Genomic DNA, 23,118 nt, shown 5'->3' on the forward strand with positions numbered 1-23,118 from the left:
GTCTGTTAAGCACCTGACTTGTTTTTGGCTCAGGTCGTGGTCTCACAGTTCATTAGTTTGAACTCCACATAGAGCTCTGTGCTGATGAAATGGATCTGCTTGGGATTCTGTCTCTCCTCTCAGCCCCTTCTGCTTGCTTGCTCGCTTTCAAAATAAATAAATAAAAGATTTTTTTTTAAAAAGATTTTAGTTCTTAAAATTTTCCATGAAGTAATAAGTTTAAGGGTACATCTAGTAAAGTTCATTGTTAGGCTCAGGTATACACAGAAAAATTTACCTAAAGCTAATAAATATCATGGATAAAATTAACTTCTGTTGTTTATTAGAAAATTGCAAAAGGAATATAACCATTTTCACTTTTTTTCTTGAGCATCCTTGGAGTTTCTAGGGCCACTATTACAATATGGTGCCCCACCATATATCTGCTTTATGACTCCTATAACTAATCATAAATATAGCATATTTCATATATTGACATTATTTTCCAGAATGTCCCCCAGCTTGTGGACTATTAGGAAGTCCTTTTTATTATGCATAAAAAACCATTTGTATAATATGAGGTAGATATGCATAAAAAATATAGTTTTTTGTTGATAAATTGCAGCAGTATGCAAGCAGGTCAATTTATGATAGTCTCTTTCCAGGTGATCTGAACCTCCCAGTGCCTTTATTATTCTTTTTTTGGTTATTGAAATACAGTGATTTTTAGACTGTTTCATGGTTCTTTATCCAGGGCTGCTACTAAGGTGAGGGAAATGAACTCCCATCCAGATGAGAAATTTTTGTCTATTTTATATATTCGGATTTTTTCTAAGTTTTTGTTCAGCGGTAAGGAGGTATTTCCTACTTGGAAAAATAAAGAATTCTGAAATTTGTGCTCTTTCCTTTGAATTTTCACCAATTTCTGATGGTTTGGGACTTTAAAAGAAGCCATTCCCTGTTCCAAAGTGGTAGCAAAGGGATTATCTTCTTGTTACTAATGAGGTTGGACAGTTAGGGAATGTTTTGTCCATTCAGTAGTTACCCTCACTAATTTCTGTTGTATGGATTCTCTGAGTATAGACTTCCTATGCTTTTTTTGATTGCAATCTCCAGTTTGTATTCAGTATTTTTGATCTCTAAGTATTATATCTTTGAAGTGATTTTTTTTCTCTCAAGATGCATTGATGCGTTAAAGCAAACTTTAGATCTTCCAAATAGACAATAATTTTTTGAAGAGGAGAAGATGGAAATTTTTAAAAAATTTAATGCCAATAAATTACTCTAAATATAAAATCTCCCCATTTTCACTGCTGAGAACAAGATCCATAAGCAAGATTCATTAGGCTTTCAAACATAAGTTTCTGCAGTGGGTTTCCCCTTGGTGAAAATAAGTTCTTACTCTTTCCAGTCTGATTCATGATGAAACTGGAGACTGGTTAGTAACCTCATCACAAGCATTTTAGCTTTTATTAAACAAAACGTTTGTCTTTGTATAAAGTCGTTTTCATGAGATGGTACACTTTGAAAGTATTACTTTTTGCTATTCAAAGATGTATTGGATTTGGTTTTTTTGTAGTTTAGCCTATATGTTAGTCAGAAGATGACATTGTGATTGGTTCAGCTGCATATTTTGATTTGCAAATATTGAAATTTAAAAATTATTTTTTAATTCTTTCAAACTTTGTATTACTCTAGTATAGTAAAGAACCCTCATTATATTCAGATGCATCTAGATTTGAACCTCATTTTCACCATTTACGACATTTGTGACATTGAGTTAATTACTAAACCCTTAGTTTTTTCATCTGTAAAATGCAGATAATGTGTCCTATTTCAGCCTTAGGAAGATTAAGTGAGATACTAGCTAATATTTAATGAGTATTAGTATCTACCAGTCCTCCTCTAAATGCTTAGTTAGTATGTGTTTATTCATTTTAACCTTAGGATAAATATCTAAGCTATGTATTATTAACTCATGTTATAGTTGAGGAATCTGAAGCATAGAGAGGTTAAGTATTTTGCCTATGATATATGTAATGTACTCAGCACAGTGCCTGGCATATAGTTAGCATTGACTATATTGGCTCTTTTGTTGAAATGAGTGGTCATTATAAGTTTCCAAATGTATTATATTTATAAGTAACTGACCTCTGGTATAACATTCAAAGGATCTCCTGTGGCGCTTTTTCTTTCCTCTTGTCTCCATAGCTCTTGGTGCTGGACAGGCATCTTTGTTTGGGAACAACCAACCTAAGATCGGAGGGCCTCTTGGTACAGGAGCCTTTGGGGCCCCTGGATTTAATACTACGACAGCCACTTTGGGCTTTGGAGCCCCCCAGGCCCCAGTAGGTAAGTGTCAGTCACTTCAGAAGGCTTTACTCAGTTGTATTTCTTGCTAATACTTGTTGACCTCATTTTCCACCCATTCCATCCCCCTACCAAAGCATAACCCAAATGCACTTAATTAAATAGTCATGTAGTACAGAAGGGCATGTGATGGCTCCTGGCCTTCTCCACTTCCCCACTCCCAGGCCTGACTAGGAAACCACTTTTTACAGCCACTTTGTTTCCTGGTGTATAGTTAAGTTCATATCTCTAAATGATATACTTATGTTGATATGTTTTGCTTTATTAAGTTTTAATTTAAGTTGTTAGTAGTAGATGAAAAATTTAGCTCACTTATCACCTCTGTGTTCTTTATTCATTTCTAATATAGCTGTGTTACTAAATTCCCTAAGTTTAGTTTTATCTACTGATGTGTTTTTCATAATTCATTCATTTGAATACCCTTTCCCAGTTTTTGCCCTCTCTGCCTGTCACTTTCATTATTATTATTTTCTAACTTAAAATGAACTTTTTAGCTTAAATAGCTTTTTGAAAGAAAGCTGTTCCGTTGGAAATAAAAAACATACCACTTGGCATAAATAGGGTAACTGAGTGAGTAAATGAGACAGTTGAAAGTTAGTCTCTTTACCATTAAGTTCATCTCCTGTAGTATCATGACCCGTGTACCACATTTTGATAAGACTTTTGCACATTTAAGCTGTGTCCCTACATCCTTTTTCCTTTTCTGTCAACTGAGAGAAAGTATTTCTTGAGTTATCTTGGTCAAGTAAGGGTATTAATACCTGTTCTCACCCTTCTTTTTCCTCATTTCTTCTTTTGCTATCTTTATATTTTCATATTGATAACATTGATAATGTATTTTGTCCTATAGTTATTAGATTAACTTTTCTTAAAGAATAACTTAAAAGTAGTAATATGAGCATAGAATTAAAAAAAATTTTTTTTAATGTTTATTTATGAGAGAGAGAACAAGCTGAGGAGAGTCAGAGAGAGGGAGATAGAGAATCCAAAGTAGGCTCCAGGCTCTAAGCTGTCAGCACAGAGCCTGACATAGGGCTCCAACTCATGAGCTATGAAATCATGACCCTAGCTGAAGTCAGACACTTAACCAACTGAGCCACCTAGGAGCCCCAAGCGTGGCATTTTCTTACAACTATGAAAACATTGCTGCACAGCCAATGACACCTTTCTCATAAAGCTTTTTCTTTCTCCTAGAATTTTTCATTCTTTTTTCCCTCTGCATTACTAGCCCCTTACCACTTTTCTGAACTTGTCCAAATTTTTAAGGATGGTATCAGAATTTGTTTTTACTCTGGATACATTATTCCTTGATCCCTCTGTTCTCCTAAAGAAGTATGAACTCTGATTATTCCCTTGGCCTTCAGCATTGTTCCCAATATTCCCTTCAAGCCTACATAGTGAGAACTGTTCCGTCCTGGATGTAGGGATTTCCTCTTTATTTCCTGGAATATATTTTTAAGTAAATTATATATGAAAGGTAAACGTTGATCACTTACAGTTCTGAAAATACAGTACCTTTTTTTGTTCCTCATGCTTTAATATTTTGGAAATCTGTGAAAATAATTTATCCTCAGAACTTGGCCAATATTCCTTGCATTAACCATTATTTGATGAGAAGTCTAATGCCTTTCTGATTCTTGAGACTTGTTCAGCTACCACTCCCCACAACCATATAGGATTGTCTCTTTATTCTGAAATCTTACTGAATTGCTTATACCCTTTCTATCTTAATGCTTGATTTTTTTCCTTTCCTTTTCTTTTTTTTTTTTTTTTTTTTTAAGAGAGCACGAGTGCACAAGCTGGTTAGAGCGACAGAGAGAGACAGAGAATCTTAAGCAGGCTCCATCCTCAGTGAGGAGCCTGATCATGACCTGTGCCAAAATCAAGAGTCAGATGTTCAACCAATTTAGCCACCTAGGCATCCCTCTATCTTAATGCTAGCATTTTAAGCTGTGTTTCTATTTTTTTAGATTTTTATTGTCCTCTAAATCATTTTATTTATTTTGAGAGAGACAGAGAGTGTGAGGGGCAGAAAGAGAGATCTTTCTCTGAGTAGATGGGGGGGGTAGGGATGAGGGGGGGGCTTGATCTCACAAACTGTGAGATCATGACCTGAGCTAAATCAAGAGTTGGACACTTAACTGACTGAGCCACCCCGGCATCCTGAATTTTTATATTTAACTTACAAGAATTCTTTCTCATTCTTTGAAAGTTCCTGTTTTCAAGCATCTAGTTCTTAGAATCCATTATTTCTTGAAACTTTGAATTTGTTAATTGGCATTAAAATTTTTTTTAGGACTCTTCTGTGCCTTACCTCTTCAGGATTATTTTTTTTTTAATGCTCCATAATCCTTATTATTCAAGAATAAAATAATAAAAAGTTCACTGGCAATTTACATATATGGGTAGAGCTTATTTACCAGTAGGCTTCATTTTAATGTACATAGTCCAGGAATCAGCTATTGTCCCAGGGTCTCCTGATGGTTAGAATGCCATATTCTTAGCTCTGGGATGATGCAAGTATTGAAACTAGTTGCCCTTGTTCTTTCCATGTGTTAACTTAGTTTCATCAGAGGCACACTCCGATGTTTGGCTTGTCTGTTAAGCATCAAGGATTTATAGGATGAAGGTGTAGGTGATTTGTACATGTACTTTACAGTGATTCATTTCTCCTGCTTTCAGTCTCACTTCAAACTTGGTATCGTTGAATCCCTAACCTTTCTGGGATTCTTCAGGGCAGATAATGCTCTACTTTGTGCTGTAATCCCTTATGAATGTACTCTAAGTTACAGTTTGCTCTATCCTGCTTTATCATGCCTCTGTCCACTTCTTTCCCCTAAAAATTTGTTACATTTTTTCATCTGCTCCCTTGTTACTTCCCATTCTTTGTTATTGTGGGTTATATTTTAATATGTTTTAAACCTAGATTTTAATTAGATCTTTGGAAGGAGTGGAGGTGAATTAGAATTCTAATTGATCTCTGGGTGTCTGAGTGGCTCAGTCAGTTAAGCGTCTGACCCAGTTTTGACTCAGGCCATGATCTCACAGTTCATGGGTTTGAGCCCCGCATCGGGCTTTGCACTGGCAGTAGGGATCCTGCTTGGTATTCTCTTCTCCTCCCTCTGTCCCTCCCCCACTTATACACATGTGCTTGCTCTCTCTAAATAAATAAATACAAACTTAAAAAAAAATAGGTGCATGGGTGCCTCTGTTGGTTAAGCATCTGACTCTTGATTAATTTAGCTCAGGTTGTGATTTCACAACCGTGAGATTCCCAGTATCATGCTCTGCACTGAGTGTGGAGCCTGCTTACGATTCTCTGTCTCCTTCTCCCTCTGCCTCTCTCCTACTCTTGTGTGCAGGCACTCTTCTTTCTGTCTTTAAAAAAAAAAAAAGGAAGTCCGCTTTATCATTAAAGGTGATATTTTCAGTTTTATTTCTTTTTTGTAGTTTTAGTTCTTTTCACAAGAAGAGGGTACCATAAATATTTGTAACCTGCCATTTTTACTTGGATAGTACTGTTTTTTCAATGGCTTTTGATGATCCATCTTCTAAAGTCAATTAAAAGGTCCTGACATGAGCATTTAATATTACAGTTACATATAGTAATGTTACCACAAACTTAAAAGTAGCTATATTGACTTTTAGAATGTACATCTTTGCATCACAGGACGCTAATTGGAAGGTGCTCTAGAGCTTATGTGAGTCTGAGTCCACTCTTACGGTGGGAGTCCCTCAGTTACAGCTTTCCAAATTGGTCCAGTCTGTTGTTTTGTTCAGGTTGTTTAGAAACGAAAATGCACCTCCATAGACTTCCCACTCAGTGGTTCTGCCTTTTATCTCTTAGGCTAAAGCAAACCAGCCTGTTACAGTATTGTCTTTCTTTAAGATAAAGTATCATCAGATTTTTCTATTCTCAGATTTGTTTTTATACTTTTTCCTATCCCTTTAATCATTTGGTCATGATGTGGCCTTGTCAGTATGTTTTCAAAATACTGTGACCAGAATTGAATATAACATAAATGACAGCTTAACTAATCTTACATGCTTGCTAGTTCTCTTGTTTTGGTAACCTATCAGCTCTCTTGTCTATATATTTAAATCATACAGTTAACTTAGAGAAGACTTCATATTTAAACCTACAAAAAGAAAAATATCCTCACACACTTTCCTAATTATGTTTAGATTTGCTAAAGGAGTTCTTACTGTTTTGAGTAAGCCCAGGTGGGGTGACTTACTATACTTGTTAATGATGGGATGAGCTCGTGCAGGTCACTATTAATTTTAATGGATAATTGGCTGTCAGATAAGAAACTTGACCAGTGAATATTAGAGTTGTTTTAAAAACTTCCACATTTTCTTGAATTTCCTTGAATAGTCCACAGAATACCACTGTGCTGTTACTGTGTGGCACTGTGTACCAAAACTGCTTTTCTAAATTAATTTCCCTGCTGATGGTCTTAAATTGGATTTAGGAACTTTCCAAGTACAGATGATTTACTATATACTCTTAAAATGGACATCTGGGTTTCACAATCTTGAGCAAACTTGCACTCTCTACTTAAATATTAGCGTACAGTGTTTTAGTATTTAATTGATACTGATTTTAAGAAAGCTTAATTTGAATAAGGTGGATCTTCCCCTTTTTCATTGATTTAGCTTTAGCTGTCTGTTCTGGATTTGTTGTTGCTGCTATTGTGGTTTTTTCCTCTATTATGAGTACTTAAATTTTCTAGATGTTTTGTTTCTGGCAGTACTTTAATGTGGATTACCTAATACGATTTGATGTTAGCCTTATTTTAAACATTTATAAATGAAAAAAGTATTTTTATCTCTAAATGACTTAAGTATGATTTGATTTTTTTATCAGTATTTTTGGAAATACTAATTTTGTAAAGCAGTTCTTCAGTCAGGATACAATGCAGATAGTTGTGGTGGTATTTTTTGTTTGCTTGTTTTGTTTTTGCTATGTATACTTCTAGATTTTCATTCCTTGTTAGTTCCCTAAAGTCTCTGTAACTAATGACATGTTTTTATACTCAGAAAGAAAATTAGACTAATTATAGTGATACTTTTTCTTTCAATTTTTACTTGAATTAATATGAATAATAAATGCAAATAATAAACATATAAAGACACCTTAGCAATCATTTTCATTTTTTATATGCCACTTTCTTCCTCTGTAGTCTTAGTATACTTAATATTTTAATTTTGCAATTTTTACTTACTAAATCGAAGATATTTCCTTATTTACACAGTGAAACACATTATTTTTAATAACTACTTAACCCACCATGTTGATGTATCATGATTTTTACAACTGTTAATGTTGGACATAGGTTGTTTCCAAGTCTTAACTGTAACAGATAATATTCATTAAACACTGTAAACATTTATTTTATTTCTAGTTTAATGAAGTCCCTGGGTTAAATTTCCATGATTGAAACAAGTAGGTTAAAAAATATAAAAACAGTACTTGTTTTATGTGCTGTCATATTGTTTCTTTTAGACAGAGTAAACCATTTTATAATGTTTCTAGAAGTCAGAGACTGTAACTCTTTTCATACAGCTGCAGCACTGATAGATAATGAGGTAGGTATAATATATTTTTTTCAGGGTTGTTTTAAATTTGATGTCATTGATTATTGACAATGAACACTTAAGTAAAAATTTTGTGGTTGTCTCTTATGAAAAGCCTCTTCATATCTTTGATCCATTAGTTTGATTGTTGGTTTTCTTCACAATTTGCTCCTCTGCTTCCCACCAATAATGCTGTTGAGTGAGTCTGAACATTTTGAAAGTGTCTCCAAAATGATTCTGTGTTCTCTTGTTATAAATGCATTGGATCCCTGGACTGACATCTTACTTTTTCTTTTCTTTTTTCCAAAACAGCTTTGACAGATCCCAATGCTTCTGCTGCCCAGCAAGCTGTTCTTCAGCAACATATCAATAGCCTAACGTACTCACCTTTTGGAGATTCTCCTCTCTTCCGGAATCCTATGTCAGACCCTAAAAAGAAAGAAGAGGTAAATTTAAGGATGCTCTTATAAAGTTTATTCTCAGATCAGGAGAAACTAACTGTGCAGAACGTAATTTCTTACATATATAGCCTAAGCAAAGTTAGGTACAGTTAAGGTTTTAAGACACATTATGTTTTTTGCTGGGCAAAAAATTATGTTTGCTGTATCTAGAAGGCAGCATGGCGGTGAAATGAACACTGGACTGGAGATGAGGGGTGAGACTTTCAAAAGCTCTGAATTAAGGCATACATTATTATTCCCATTTTATAGTTGAGCAAACTTAAGGCTCAGAGAGGCTGATTTCCCTAAAATAATGCTCTTAAGTGGCATATCAATATTTTTTCTCCTGGTTTCTGCAGTTAACTTTGTCTTAATTCTTTATACTCTAATGTCAAAGAAATGATCTTTTGCTCACTGTGGTGTGGTGTTAAAAGTAGTCTTTGGTCTCTTTGATCCTTGTGTTACCATGTACAATGGATGAGAACTTGAGCATGTTATTTTGCCTCTGAATGTGCTCCCTCATCTGTAAAATGGGAATGGTAATATTATTTAGTGCTGAGAATTAAATGCGGTGATGTATACTCTGCTTATAGTAAATGATCAGTCTATAGCTATTCAGTCATTTATGTCATCTTATTTCTCCCTCAGCTGGTTCTTGAATTAACCCTGTAACTAAATATAATGAGAAGATGGGAATTTAAAGGGCTTCTTAACATGCTGTGTAAATATAAGTTGTGCTGAAATGAAAATTATGTGTTAGTGGTACCGCATAATTTCAGGCCTAAATATGTGGTAGTCACTGTGTTCAGTAATGAGGATACAAAATGAAAACAACTTCTTCTCTAAGAGCTTGCTATTTAGTGAGGAAGATCAGGTCTGTTAAAGTGTTTAAATTTATTCAAGCTCAATATAGTATATATAGTCAGCTGATGAATGGATAAACAAAATGTTGTAGATCTATATGATGAATATCATTCAGTCATAAAAAGGAATGAAGTACTGATACATGCTATGTATGACATTGATGGACCTTGAAAACATTATGCAAGGTGAAAGAAATCAGAAATAAGAGGCCACATGATTCCATTTATATAAAATGTCTAGAATAGGCAAATTTATACAGACAAAATAGATTCATGATTGCCAAGTTATAAGGGCTGGAATTGGTAGGCACAACACTTCTTTATGCGGTGAGGGGAATGTTCTGGATTTAGATAGTGGTGGTTCTTGTACAACTTATTAAATATACTGAAGCCCTTTGGGTTGTATGCATTAAAATGGTGAATTTTATGTTAAAGGAGTATTTAAAGTGTGATAAGGCTTTGCAAAAGAGGTAACATTTTAACTTTTTTTGAGTATGTATGTAGATGTTGGTAGATCTAGGTCAAGACATTCCAGACAAAGGCACACAATTATGAAAGATCACAACAAATATCTAGGAAGGTTCACTGTTGCAAACAGTTGACATGATGAAGAGAACAGTAAATTGTGACAGGTTTTATGTGTTAGACATTGTTTCAAGTGGTTGTATAATCCCATGTATAATGTTTAGGAAAACAAATATATAACATCCTGAAGATGCTATAGAAGCATAATAAAGGTGCCATCAAAATCAACCTGAAGTCTTTTTTTTTTAAATTTAATGTTTATTTTTTTGAGAGAGATCACGCGTGAGCACACATGAACGGGGGAGGGGCAGAGAGAGGGAGATAGGAAGACACAGAATCTAAAGCAGGCTCCAGGCTCTGAGCTGACAGCGGGACTTGAACTCACAGACCGCAAGATTATGACCTGAGCTAAAGTCAGACCCTCAACTAACTGAGTCACCCAGGCACCCCTGAAGTCTTAATTTAGTTGTATCTCTTCCACTATCTTGTAATTTCCTCAAAAATCAAGGGAAGTGATTTTATTATTTTTATTGTGAGTACTTAGTGTTTGACTCACAAAGGTTAGTGTTTACTAAATGATGAATAAATGCAAGCTAGTATCATTTTTTTTTCAGAGTGATTTGGATTGTATGGAAGTTGAATAGCAATTCATGGGTACATCTCAGTTTACTTTGAAGAGTGAGATTTTTGGTTTAGTTGAAAAATAAGCAGGTATCCAGTTGGGTGACTGGCAGATATGAGATTTGAACTCTTGTAATTTTTTTAAGACCAAAACAACACTTTTGAGTTAAACTAGAACTTTCCTTGATGATTTTGTTTTTCAGAGATTGAAACCAACAAATCCAGCAGCCCAGAAGGCTCTCACTACACCCACTCATTATAAACTAACACCGCGTCCTGCCACCAGAGTTCGACCAAAGGCTTTACAGACCACAGGCACAGCCAAGTCCCATCTCTTTGATGGGCTGGATGATGATGAGCCATCCTTAGCCAATGGAGCATTTATGCCTAAGTGAGTTCATTTTTGTCAGCATAAATTAAATGTGAATGTTAATTTTAACTAAGTACAAAATAATATGTAATTATTTACCTGAATGTAGTACAAATGTTATGTTTAGGTTTTTGTTTCTATTTTTAATTTGAAAAACAAAGAGAAAGTTATAGGTAATAAAAGTGACCTGATCATTCCTAGGTATAAACATGGTTAACATAAAAATATTTAGATTAATATGCTTCTAGTTTTACATATGCATGGGGTTTGTTTTATTTTGACAATGTAATGCTTGCATAATTTTATTTTTAAGCAGAAGACACTTTTTTCTTACAACTTAAATTGACCAAACCAATTAGGAAGAATCTGTCTACATACTTTTATATCCCCATACATATAGGTATTGAACTAATAATAATTACACAGGAAAAAGTACACAAAGTATGTAGAAGAGTTGTTGGTAAACATTTAAAATTACATTTAAATTCTGTGGTAGAGCAAATATACCCTAGAGTGCTGATATGAATGTGGAAATAAAACGAGAAATACATACCAAATTCTTATCAGTAGTTAACATTTGGAGATGTAATTTCCGAGCATTTCATTTCTGGTTTATTTTTCTAGATACATAGACAAACAGATACATACACAGGTTTTTGGTTTTGTTTTTTAAAGTAATATACTGCACCCCTTGTGTAGACTCAAACTTATGACTCCAAGTTCAAGAGTTGCATGTTTCTCTGACAGAGCCAGCCAGGCACTTCACACAGGTTTTGTTTCATTTTTTTTTTTTTCCTAAGTTTATGTATTTATTTAGAGAGAGAAAGAGAGAGACTATCCCAAGCAGGCTCTATGCTGCCAGTACAGAGCCCCATGCAGGGCTTGACCCATGAACCATGAGATCTCAAGAGTCGGATGCTTAACTGGTTGAGCCACCCAGGTGCCTGTACACAGGCTTTTTTAACAGCAAGTACTTTAATCAGAGAAGTGTGATTTTGGCCCTTTTTTTTAAGCTGTGCAAAAAAAGTGGAAATTCATCACTTGCAGCTCTTTATTTATAAATGTTACCAAGTTTAAAAATTACTTCTCCCTTCTTTCCTTAAAAATATGGCAGGCTACTGCTTTAGAAAAGGTGGAAAGTCCATTTTTATACAGTTCTTAGCATATCATTGGATTATTTTGAAGGCAAGGACAATGTATTATTCATGTTTGTATGTCAGCATTTAGCAGTTTGTTTGGCACAGAAAAACTTAGGGTGGGAAGATACACATTTTGCTGATAACCACCCATATCCCCTTCTTGACTTCTACTTCTGTGTTACTGTCTCAACAGTCTTAATGGTATCAGAAATATTTTACACCATCCATCTCTCCTTTATTTATTTTTTTTTTTGAGAGAGAGAGAGAGGGCACAAGTGAGTGAGAGGCAGAGAGAGACAGAGAGAAGTGGGGCTTGAGCTCACCTGAAGCGGGGCTGGTGCTCACCCATATGGGGCTCAAACTCACCCAAAGCAGGGCTCATGCTCATGAACCATGAGATCGTGACCTGAGCCGAAGTCAGGTACCCAACCAACTGAGCCACCCAGATGCCCTCCGTCCTTGATTCTTTAATTGACTTCCGGGAACCCCACACCTAGTTTTCTTCCTGCTATGCTGGTTACTCCTTCTGTCTCCTTTGCTGGTTCCTCCTCTTCTTAACTTCTTAAAATTGGAATGCCCCTGAGCTCAGTTCTTGATCACATTTTCTTTACTGTCTCCCAGAGTGATTTAATTTAGTCCCATAGCTTTATATGTCATTTATAGTCTTATGTTTCCCAAACTTTTATCTCCACCCTCTCGACCTCTCTCCAAAATTCTGGATTTTTATATCCAGCCCTACTCAACATCTCCACTTGGGTGTCTAAAAGATATTTATTTCAGGGGCGCCTGGGTGGCTTAGTCGGTTAAGCGTCCGACTTTCACTTAGGGCATGATCTCGCGGTTCGTGGGTTCGAGCCCCGCGTCGGGCTCTGTGCTGACTGCCAACTCAGAGCCTGGAGCCTGTTTCAGATTCTGTATCTCCCTCTCTCTCTGACCCTCCCCTGCTCACGCTGTCTCTCTCCTAGAAATAAATAAAAATATTTAAAAAATAAATAAATAAAAGATATTTATTTCAAAATTAGTATTTACAATACTGAACTCTTCCTCTTCCACCTCAAACCTGTTCCATCCAAAGTTCCCTATCTCAAATAATTGCATTTTCATCATTTTAGTTGCTCAGGCCAGAAACTTTGGGATCCTTTACTTCTTTCATATGTCCCACATCTAAACCATCAGCAAATCTTTGTTGTACCTTCAAAGATTACCCAGCATCTAACCAATTCTTAACCACTCTACTCTCCTGATCAAGCCATCATCATCTCTTCACTGAATTACTACAATATTCTCCTCATCTTTCAGCTTTTACCCTTACCCCTCTGCATTCTATTCTGAATGTAGCTAGCATAGAGATCTGTTTGAAGTGTTAAGTCCTATCATGTCACTCTTCTGTCCAAAACTGTGTGGTAATTCATATTTTACTAAGAGTAAAAGCCACATTCCGTGCAATGGTATGTAAGGTACTGTGAGAATACAGCTACTACTCTCTCCATTGTTTACTCCACTCTAATTTTACTGCCTCCTTGCCACTGTTAGGACAGAAAAGCAATGTGTTGCCTTTCAACCTTTGCCCTGCTTGTTCTTTTTGCACTGAAACACTTCTCCTCATAAATCCTTATAGTTAAACCCTCACTGTTTAGTCACATGTCCCCTCAGTGAAGATTACTTGGACTAGTCTATTGAAAATTCCACTTGTCTTTTCTCTTGTCAGCACTCCCCCACATTCTTCTCATTCTTCTTTTTCTTTCCTTCCTCATACCTTCTAATTTATTTTTTTAGTTAGGTTTTTTTTTTTTTTCTGTTTTCTCCCTCTAGAACATGAGTTCTATATAGGTAGATACCCTTGTTTAGTTCTGTCATTTAAAGTGCCTGAAATAGTTGCTGTTACTTAGTAATCAAAAAATGTTGAACATCTAATTGCATCTTAGGAATAAAAGGAGCTAAGTAATAGCATACAGTCCCACAGCTTTACTCTTGTGCCAGTTATGGGGGAGGGTCTTAGAGATGGATATGTTAAAAGCTAGGGAATAAGGGGATGGAGATTGTAAAGGTCTTTCCAGTTAATGCTGTCAGCTTTCCGTGACTGAATTGTTAGAATCTAGAATGTAGTATTAACTGTATTTAAGTATCTAAAGGAATTGGGACATGGTACTGTTCACTTCCTAAACCAAGCCTTGGGCTACCACTTGATAGCTCTGTAAACAGTTGCCATATAATACCACAGATGGTAAAAGATTATTGAAGGACTTTATAAGTATGGCTGCCACTAGAACAGTACTCTGTTTGCTCTGAAAGATGAATTTGCTAGATTGACAGTGTGAGAACCTTATCAGTGCCACATCTTTTTCCTTTTGCCTTTTCATTCTAGTCAGGGGAAATTTACCATAGAGCAAGCCAGTAATTATATTTATTCTGAGTGACAAAAATTTGAGAATATTCTTTAATTCATGTATACATTCCTTCATTCAACAAACATTTATCAAGTAACTACTAAGTTCCAAGTGTGATGGGCAGTGGGAATGCAGCTACAAACAAGATGCATTCCTCTGTCACCCAATTCACAGTCTGTGAAGGTAGAGAGATGTTGACAGTAATCATAAGTGAGACAGGTGAAAGAAAGAAGTAGAGATTGCCACTGTAGGAGAGACTAATAGAATGGAGAAGGAAAGCTGCTCCGAGGATGTGTCACTTAAATTGAAGATGGAGGGGGGCGCCTGGGTGGCTTAGTCGGTTAAGCGTCCGACTTTCGCTTAGGTCATGATCTCGCGNGTAAATAAATAAACTGAAGAGGGTTAGGGAGGACTGTCAGGCAGAGGGATTATTTTGCTGTGTTTCTGGTTTTAAATATGTCTATGTTTTTTTCAAATAGTTTAAATTTTCCAGTATTACTTTGAATTTTTTTTAAATTTTTTAAATGTTTTATTTCTGAGAGAGAAAGAGAGAGACAGCATGAGCAGGGGAGGGTCAGAGAGGGTGGGAGATACAGAATCTGAAGCAGGCTCTAGGCTCTGAGCTAGCTGTCAGCACAGAGCCCGATGCAAGGCTCGAACCCACGTACCTTGAGATCATGACCTGAGCCAAAGTAGGACGCTCAACCGACTGAGCCACCCAGGCGCCCCTTGAATGTTTGTTCTAAACATAACTTACTAGAATATTTTAATAGATTCTATCCTGTATTTGCCAAATCAGGGTTTTTCCCCTTCCATTTACATAAAATACTAGAAAATGCAATTTGTCATTATGGCAATGGTAGAAAGGAGAGAGTACAAGGAGTACAAGGGAACTTTTGGGTAATGGCTGTGTTGTTTTTTTTTTGGATTATGATAATGGTTTCACTGATGTGCACAGATATCAAAGTGTATCAAATTGTACAGTTTAGTATGTGGAGTTTACTGTATGTCAGTTATGAACTAATAAATGTAGCAAGGTTGTGGGATACAAATTCAATAAAAAAGTCAATTTTGGGGGTCCTGGGTGGCTTAGTCAGTTAAGTGTCTAACTTTGGCTCAGGTCATGATCTCATGTTTGTGAGTTTGAGCCCCACATAGGGTTCTCTGCTGCCAGCACGGAGCCCGGTTCGGATCCTGTCTTCCTCTCTCTGCCCTTCTCTGGCTTGTGCGTGTGTGCACTCTATTTCAAAAATGAAAAATATAAAAATAGGGCTGCCTGGGTGGCTCAGTCGGTTGAGTGTCTGACTTGCTCAGCTCATGATCTCACAGTTCGTGAGTTCAAGCCCTGCATTGGGCTGGGCTCTGTGTTGACGGCCCAAAGCCTGGAACCTGCTTCTTTCTGATTCTTTGTCTCCCTCTTTCTCTGCCCTGCCTCGCTTGCATGCATTTCTGAGAGACTTTCTCTCTGTCTCTCAGAAATAAGTAAACATTTAAAAAAAATTTTTTTTTAATTTTTTAAAATGTTTTATTTATTTTTGAGAGAAAAAGAGACAGTGTGAGCAGGGGAGGGTCTGAATCTGAAGACAGGCTCCAGGCTCTGAGCTGTCAGTGCAGAGTCCGACGGGGGGGGGGCTCAAACCCATGAACCATGCGATCATGACCTGAGCCGAAGTTGGACACTTAACCAACTGAGCCACCCAGATGCCCCCTAAAAAAATTTTTTTTAATTAAAATAAAATAATCATTAAAAAAAAATAAATTTTATTCCTACGTACCTTTCTAGTTATATTCCTATAAGCCAATTGAGGGCAGTGACATAACTATGGCAGAATATACATGAATCTGTTGAAATAAATCTAGTCTTTGAAGTCACATAGTTTTGCTTTCCCAAATTACTTTTGCTATACTCTGTTCTTTGTACCTAACTTCATATTTCTGTCCTAGTCCTCTTCACTTTTTCCTGGCACTGTTTTTATTTTTATGTTTGGTTCCTTCTAGTTGAAAGTATGTTCTTCATGTGAATTATTTCATCAGTCTCCCCACCCTGGTTGCTGTGTTTCAGTCTGTTGTAGCTGGTGTTTTTTTATGGTTGTCCAGTTGTCACAGAGCACTTTCAGGGTGCTCTTGGAGAAGTCTTTTCGACACAGGCTCTCTAATAGTGTTTGGTAACTTCTTTGCTTATTTGGATTCACTGTGTTTTTCCAGGATTTTCTGCCATCTGTGTTAATAACTTCGATTGGCCTGAATTTCCCTTTCTTACTTGATTTTTTTTTTCAAATGTATTTATTTGTTTTTGAGAGAGAGAGTGCATGAGTTTGGGGGGTGGGGTGCAGAAAGAGAGGGAGACGCAGAATCCAAAACAGGCTCCTGACTGGGAGCTCTTAGCACAGAGCCTGATGCAGGGCTGGAACCTGCGAAGCAGGAGATGGTGTCCTGAGCCAAAGTCGGACACTTAACTGACTGAGCCACCCAAGCACTCCTCTTACCTGATTTTAGTATAAAGTTTATGCTGACCTTTTAAACCAATTTGAGAGTATTTCCTTTTTTTCTTTTCTTGAAGAGTTTATGTAAGATAGGCTGTTTTGGGTTTTGTATATATTAAATAGAGTACCAGTGAAGATATATGGGTCTGAAGTTTTATTTGTGATAAGTCTTGGTTTGGCTTTTTTTTTAAATTGTTAATTTATATAAAAAGTTATAGGGCTATTGAGCTTTTTTATTTTTTGAGTCACCTTTGGCTTTTGTAACATTCATTTCAACTGACTAAAAATTGTTAAATTTATTGGCATAAACTAGTTAAAATGTATTCTTACTATCTTCTTCGTTTCAGTAGAATCTGTGGGGATATCCCCCCATTTCCATTTCTTTTTTTTTTTTTTTTTTAATTTTTTTTTAAAATTTATTTTTAGGAGAGAGAGAGAGAGACAGCGTGAGCAGGGGAGGGTCAGAGAGAGCGGGAGTCACAGACTCTGAAACAGGCTCCAGGCTCTGAGCTGGCAGTCAGCACAGAGCCCGACGCGGGCCCGAACCCACAAACCACGAGATCATGACCTAAGCGAAAGTCGGATGCTTAACCAACTAAGCCTCCCGGGCGCCCCACCCCCCATTTCCATTTCTGACAAAGGTGTGTGGGTGTGTATGTTTGCACACGCGCACCTTCTCTTTTTCTCAGTCTGGTCATGGATCTACCAATTTTATTGGTGATTTCAAAACACTAACTTCTGGCTTTAATTGATGCTCCTGATTCTGTGATTGTTTTCTGTTTTATGAACTTTTATTTGTATTTTCACTAATGTTTACTTTCATTTTGTCTTTAGTTCCTTCCTTTCTTCCTCTCCTTTTTTGGTATTTAATTTCCTGTATTTTTTACAAATGGATGCTTCGCTTTTTGATTTTCAGCTTTTCTTTCCAAATACATGCATTTAAAGATACAAATTTCCTTTTAGTTCAGCTATATTTGTGTTCTCTAAGTTTTGATATGGAGTACTCTTATCATTCAAGTAGTAATTATATATGATAATCAAATGCTTCTGATTTTCATGGGGAAGGTGTTTTGAGCCTTTGATTAAATGAGTATGAATTCTGAACATGGAGATTTTTAAGTGATTGCTTTGTTAATTTTTTGCTTATTTGCAGAAAAAGGTACTCTGGGTGATTTTGATTCTTTGAAATTTGTGGCTTGCTTAAATGGTCCAACATATGGCTAGTTTTCGTAAACATTCCATGTGTATTTGGAAAAACTACAGGGGCACCTGGGTGGTTCAGTTGGTTAAGTGTCTGACTCTTGATTTCAGCTTTGGTCATGGTCTCTTGGTTCATGGGTTTGAGCCTTGTATTGGGCTTTGCACTGACAGCATGGAGCCTGCTTGGGGTTCTCTCATGCACGTGTGCTCTCTCGCTCTTGAGTGCTCTCTCGCTCTTTCTCCCCCTCTCTCTCTCTTTCTGCCCCTCCCCCACAAAATAAATAAACTTTATAAAAAAAAGAAAAAAAGATAGTTGTTGGACTATGATGAACTTAAATTAGGCTAAGCTTGCTAATCATTTAGATCTTCAATATTCATACTGATTCCCTTCCCCCCTTTTTTTTGGTTTGGATATTTCAGTTACTTTATTTCCTTAACCTCCAATATCACAAAAAATGAACACATCTATGATTCTCTAAATTTATCTATTTTAATACTTAACAGCCTTTATAGGCATACATTGGTATGCCTGAATCACTTGTATTTTACCCACGTATTTTTTACTTAATATTTCTTGTTGTGGTAAAATATAAATAAAAATGGTTAAAATGATATGTTCAGTGGCATTAATTACATTCACAGTAGTGTGTAACCATCACAACCATTTCCAGAACCTTTTCATCATCCCAAATAGGAAAAATGCACTTGTTATGCGATAATTCTCCATTTCCTCCTTCTTCCAGTCCCTGTTAACCTCTGTATTACTTTCTGTCTGTATGAATTAGCCTGTTGTAAATACTTATATAAGGGGAGTCCTACAGTATTCTTTTCGTGTCTGGATTGTTTTACTTGGCATAATGTTTTTAATATTCATAATGTTGTAGCATGTATCAAAGCTTCATGGCTTTTAAGGCTGAATAAATACTCCATTGTATGGATATACCACATTCTGTTTATCCATTCATCTGTTGTTGGACGTTTGGTTACTCCCATTTTTTAGCTGTGTAAATAGTGCTGTTATAACCATAGATGTACAAGTATCTCTTTGACTCACTGTTTTCAGTTATTTTGGGTATATATCTAGGATTGGAATTGTTTGGCCATTCTGTATTTAACCTTTTGAGGAACTGTCAAACTGTTTTCTATAGCAGCTGCATCATTTTACATTCCCAACAGCAATGCATGTTTTCATGTTCTTCATTTGCTTGTCAGCACTTACTGTTTTCTGTTTTATTTGTGAGTAATAGCCATTCTGCTGGGTGTGAAGTGTTATTTTGTGCTTATAATTTGCATTTCCTTTATAACTAATAATGTTGAACATCTTATCATTTGCTTATTGGCCATTCGTCTTCTTTGAAGAAATATCTTGTCTCCTTTTGTGTCTTTTTAAAAATATATTTTATGTCTGTTATTTTCAGAACTGTTTAAGGCAATAATTAGAGTTCAAAGACAGTGATATTTTCAGAGAATTTTTGCCTTCTTATGACAAGTCCATATTGAGATGAGTCAGAGCTGAACTTGTGATTTATACTTTTTACTTTTAGATCTCTCTTATTTCCAGAGGTAGAGACTTTCCAGATCCCAACACAGAATAAGTGGCATTTACTAATGCCCCCAACCTCTTGGTGGCTCCAGACTCCAATCCTTGTCTCTCTAGCCCCTCAAGACTGTCAGGTACACTTAACAGCCTCTTAACCTTCCCTTTGGAATCAGAGAAGTCCCCTGTAGGGGCTCCTGGCTGGCTCAGTTGGAAGAGGATGTAACTCTTAATCTCACGGTCATGAAGTTTGATCCCTACATGGGGTGTAGAAATCACTTAAAAAAAAAATAAAATAAAATTTTAGAGAAGAAAAGTCCCCAGGAGAAAAGCAACCTTGAATAACATACACTGTTTTAATAAAACCTCCCTGTGCTAGTGTCCCTCCAGGTGCTGTCTCTGCCCTTTTTTACTATCTTGTTATCTTTTGATGCCTTTAAAGAGCTCTAGCTTTTCTGGTTTTCCTCTCTAGGAGGATTGGTTTGTGTTAACCCAGTAATAGGAAAGCAAGTTTTAATTTTCATGGAAATAACAATTCTTTATGGTCAAGTGCTTATTTCATTGGCTTGTTTTATATTTAATAACGTCATTATAGTAAGGACTATAGCTAGCATACACGCATTTAGAAAAAAATGCTCCTGATGATTGTTACCATATAACTCAGTTGTTGAGACTAGAAATAAATAAAAATATTATTTATATACTGCTTGCAGTTTGTTTATTTTTATTTTTTCAGTTTATTTATTTGAGAGAGTGGAGAGGGCCAGAGAGAGAAGGAGAGAGAGAGAGAATCCCACGCAGGCTCTACACTGTCAGTGCAGAGCCTGACATGGGGCTTGAACTCACAAACTGTGAGATCATGACCTGAGCCAAAATCAGGAGTCTGGAGCTTGACCAACTGAGCCAGTAAGCTCCCCTGCAGTTTGTTTTTTTAAAGAGGAGATGTAGCACATTAGTTAATCCAGTGAGTTTTTAAGTGGAGGTTGATTAATATCTTCATATGGTTGTTTTGTTTGAAGCTTGTATACCATAGACATTCTTGCCTTAAGTAAACCTTCTATACACAAACCTGAAATTTTGTGGTTATTTGCATCTTTGAATATCAGGGGTTTTTACTCCTATTTCTTTCTTGTCATCTTTAAAAAGAAATCTTATTTAGTCAGCAAATACCTCTTTCCTATTTAAGACCGCATGCCAAGTTCTTTGAGGAGATAGTCATAAATCCTGACTATCAAAAAAGGAACAAAATGTTTAAAGAGAGGAGACATGTAGAGAATTAGTCAAAACATGAGACATAGTGTGATGGGGTATCTAAGTGCCTGGATAAAGTGTTCAAGATTCAGAGAAGGATGACTGTTTTCAAGGGGGATTCCCCACTTTTTTTTGAATGTGCTTAGCATTCCAAACAGCAGAGTGTAATATATTTGAGACCTTACGTTCTGGTTATGTATTAAAGATTGTGAATTGAAACCTCTTAGGCTGTTTTTATATATGTAGGAGCTGAACAAGAGTGCTCTTTTTGACTCCAGTTTTTAAGGTAATGACAGTGATGTGATTATGTGTGCCTGAGTTTTTGTTTTTGTTTTTTGTTTTTTTTCTTCTTTTGGTCTCTGTTTATAGGAAGAGCATTAAGAAGTTGGTTTTGAAAAACCTTAACAATAGCAATCTCTTCTCTCCTGTTAATCGTGACTCTGAAGATCTTGCTTCACCATCTGATTATCCAGAAAATGGGGAGAGGTAAACCAGATTTTGTTTTGGGTTGTTTCGGGTAGAGAACCCTATTCTCATTTTGAAGAGATTCTAAGCTTGGAATTTACTCATTGTATGAAAATGTATGAAGTTTGGTGAATGTTGTGTAGTATTACAGCATATGAGCATCTAGAAATTAAGTGTTGTTCTTGTTTTTTGAGTACTTTAGACCTTAAAATTATTGATTTTTATCTGATTCAGTTTTGCATAACTATTTTGGTATTTATTTGGTATCCATGCATGTCATTTTGGACAGGGTTCTCACATATTTGACATTCTTCACCACCTTTAAAATGAGGGATATCTTATTTGTGATCATTATCAAAGTGATTCATGGTCACTGTAACCAAAGGGGGGAAAGATAGTATAGAAAAAAAAAAAAGTACAGAAGTGTATAAAAGAGGAAGTGGAAATATTCACAGTAACCCTTGATAGTTTGGTATATATTTTTATGATTTTGAAATTTTTTTATATAGATAGATATTGTAGAGATAGGCATGAATGATACAATATTTAATAGCTTGCTTATTTCCATTTATTTTATTATAAATACCTTTCTATATCAATGTGAATATATATATGCTTATGACTTGATAGCCATTATTGTGAATATATGATAATTCTCCGTTCGAAGACATTTAGATTATTTTGATATTCCTATATTCAGAATAATGCCTCGGTGAAAAATTCTATGTACATCTTTGCTTTCCTGTTTTTCTCTTTGGTTAAAATTCTAGTTTGAGTTTTCATTAATGAAGCATTTTCTAATAGCTTGCTGATAATATTTAAAATCTAAGGTATTTTAATTTTTTCAATTAGAAATTCACCACTCTTATTTGACCTTACATAGAGTGCCTTTTTTTTTTTTTTAAACTAAAATTGAGATGCTTAGTGTCACTCATTCATGAAAATAAAGAAGTTGGCATGGAATCTACAGCCCGGTTTCCTAGGTTAAAATCCCAACTCTAGCACTTAGAACTTTTTTTTTTTTTTAATGTTTTATTTATTTCTAGGAGAGAGAGAGACAGCGTGAGCAGGGGAGGGTCAGAGAGAGAGGGAGTCACAGACTGAAACAGGCTCCAGGCTCTGAGCTGGCAGTCAGCACAGAGCCCGACACGGGGCTCGAACCCACGAACCGCGAGATCATGACCTAAGCAAAAGTCGGACGCTTAACCGACTAAGCCACCCAGGCGTCCCAGCACTTAGAACTTTTTTAATTTGAGCAAGTAACTTTATTCTCTGTTAATTTTCTTTTCTGTAAAATAGAACGATAGTAACCTATTAAACAGGGTTACCATAAGTATTAAATTTTTAATATGTGGAATTACCTGGAACAGTCCCACACACTTAATAATAAAGGCTTATTGAGGGTTGGCTATTATTGTTACAGAGAGCTAAGATATTATTTGTTTGTTTTCTACCTTTTCAGATTCAGTTTCCTGAGCAAACCTGTTGATGAGAACCATCAGCAGGATGGAGATGACGATTCTCTTGTGTCACGTTTTTATACTAACCCTATTGCCAAACCCATTCCTCAAACCCCTGAGAGTGCTGGAAATAAACACAACAGCAGCAGCGGTGTGGACGATACCATTGTTGCATTAAATATGCGTGCTGCCTTGCGAAATGGGCTGGAAGGAAGCAGTGAAGAGACCTCTTTTCACGAGGAGTCACTGCAGGATGACCGAGAAGAAATAGAAAATAATACTTACCATATGCATCCAGCAGGTAAGATTCAGATTGGTACATGGATAATCTTTTACCAGTCATTTAAGACCTCTTATTTGTCACAGATTTTCAATGTAATGGAAGTTAGCTCTCAGCTCTCTGAACTTTTTTAATGATTTTTATTGCATTTTCTTTTTTCTTTTTTTT

The 23,118-nt window shown here is 36.1% G+C and overlaps 1 protein-coding gene across 1 annotated transcript in view; it reads left to right on the top strand.

Moving 5' to 3' along the window:
• NUP98 (nucleoporin 98 and 96 precursor) overlaps positions 1-23,118 on the top strand; it is a 119,498-nt gene that overhangs the window by 40,476 nt on the left and 55,904 nt on the right. The window contains exons 12-16 of the mRNA XM_077762188.1: positions 2,191-2,331; positions 8,242-8,375; positions 10,582-10,769; positions 21,115-21,231; positions 22,673-22,971. Of these exons, the coding sequence (XP_077618314.1) occupies positions 2,191-2,331; positions 8,242-8,375; positions 10,582-10,769; positions 21,115-21,231; positions 22,673-22,971 (879 nt within the window). The remainder of the gene's footprint in view (positions 1-2,190; positions 2,332-8,241; positions 8,376-10,581; positions 10,770-21,114; positions 21,232-22,672; positions 22,972-23,118) is intronic.

Source organism: Crocuta crocuta, unplaced genomic scaffold (genome assembly GCF_008692635.1).
Source record: "Crocuta crocuta isolate KB4526 unplaced genomic scaffold, BGI_CrCroc_1.0 scaffold306, whole genome shotgun sequence".
Classification (NCBI taxonomy): domain Eukaryota; kingdom Metazoa; phylum Chordata; class Mammalia; order Carnivora; family Hyaenidae; genus Crocuta; species Crocuta crocuta.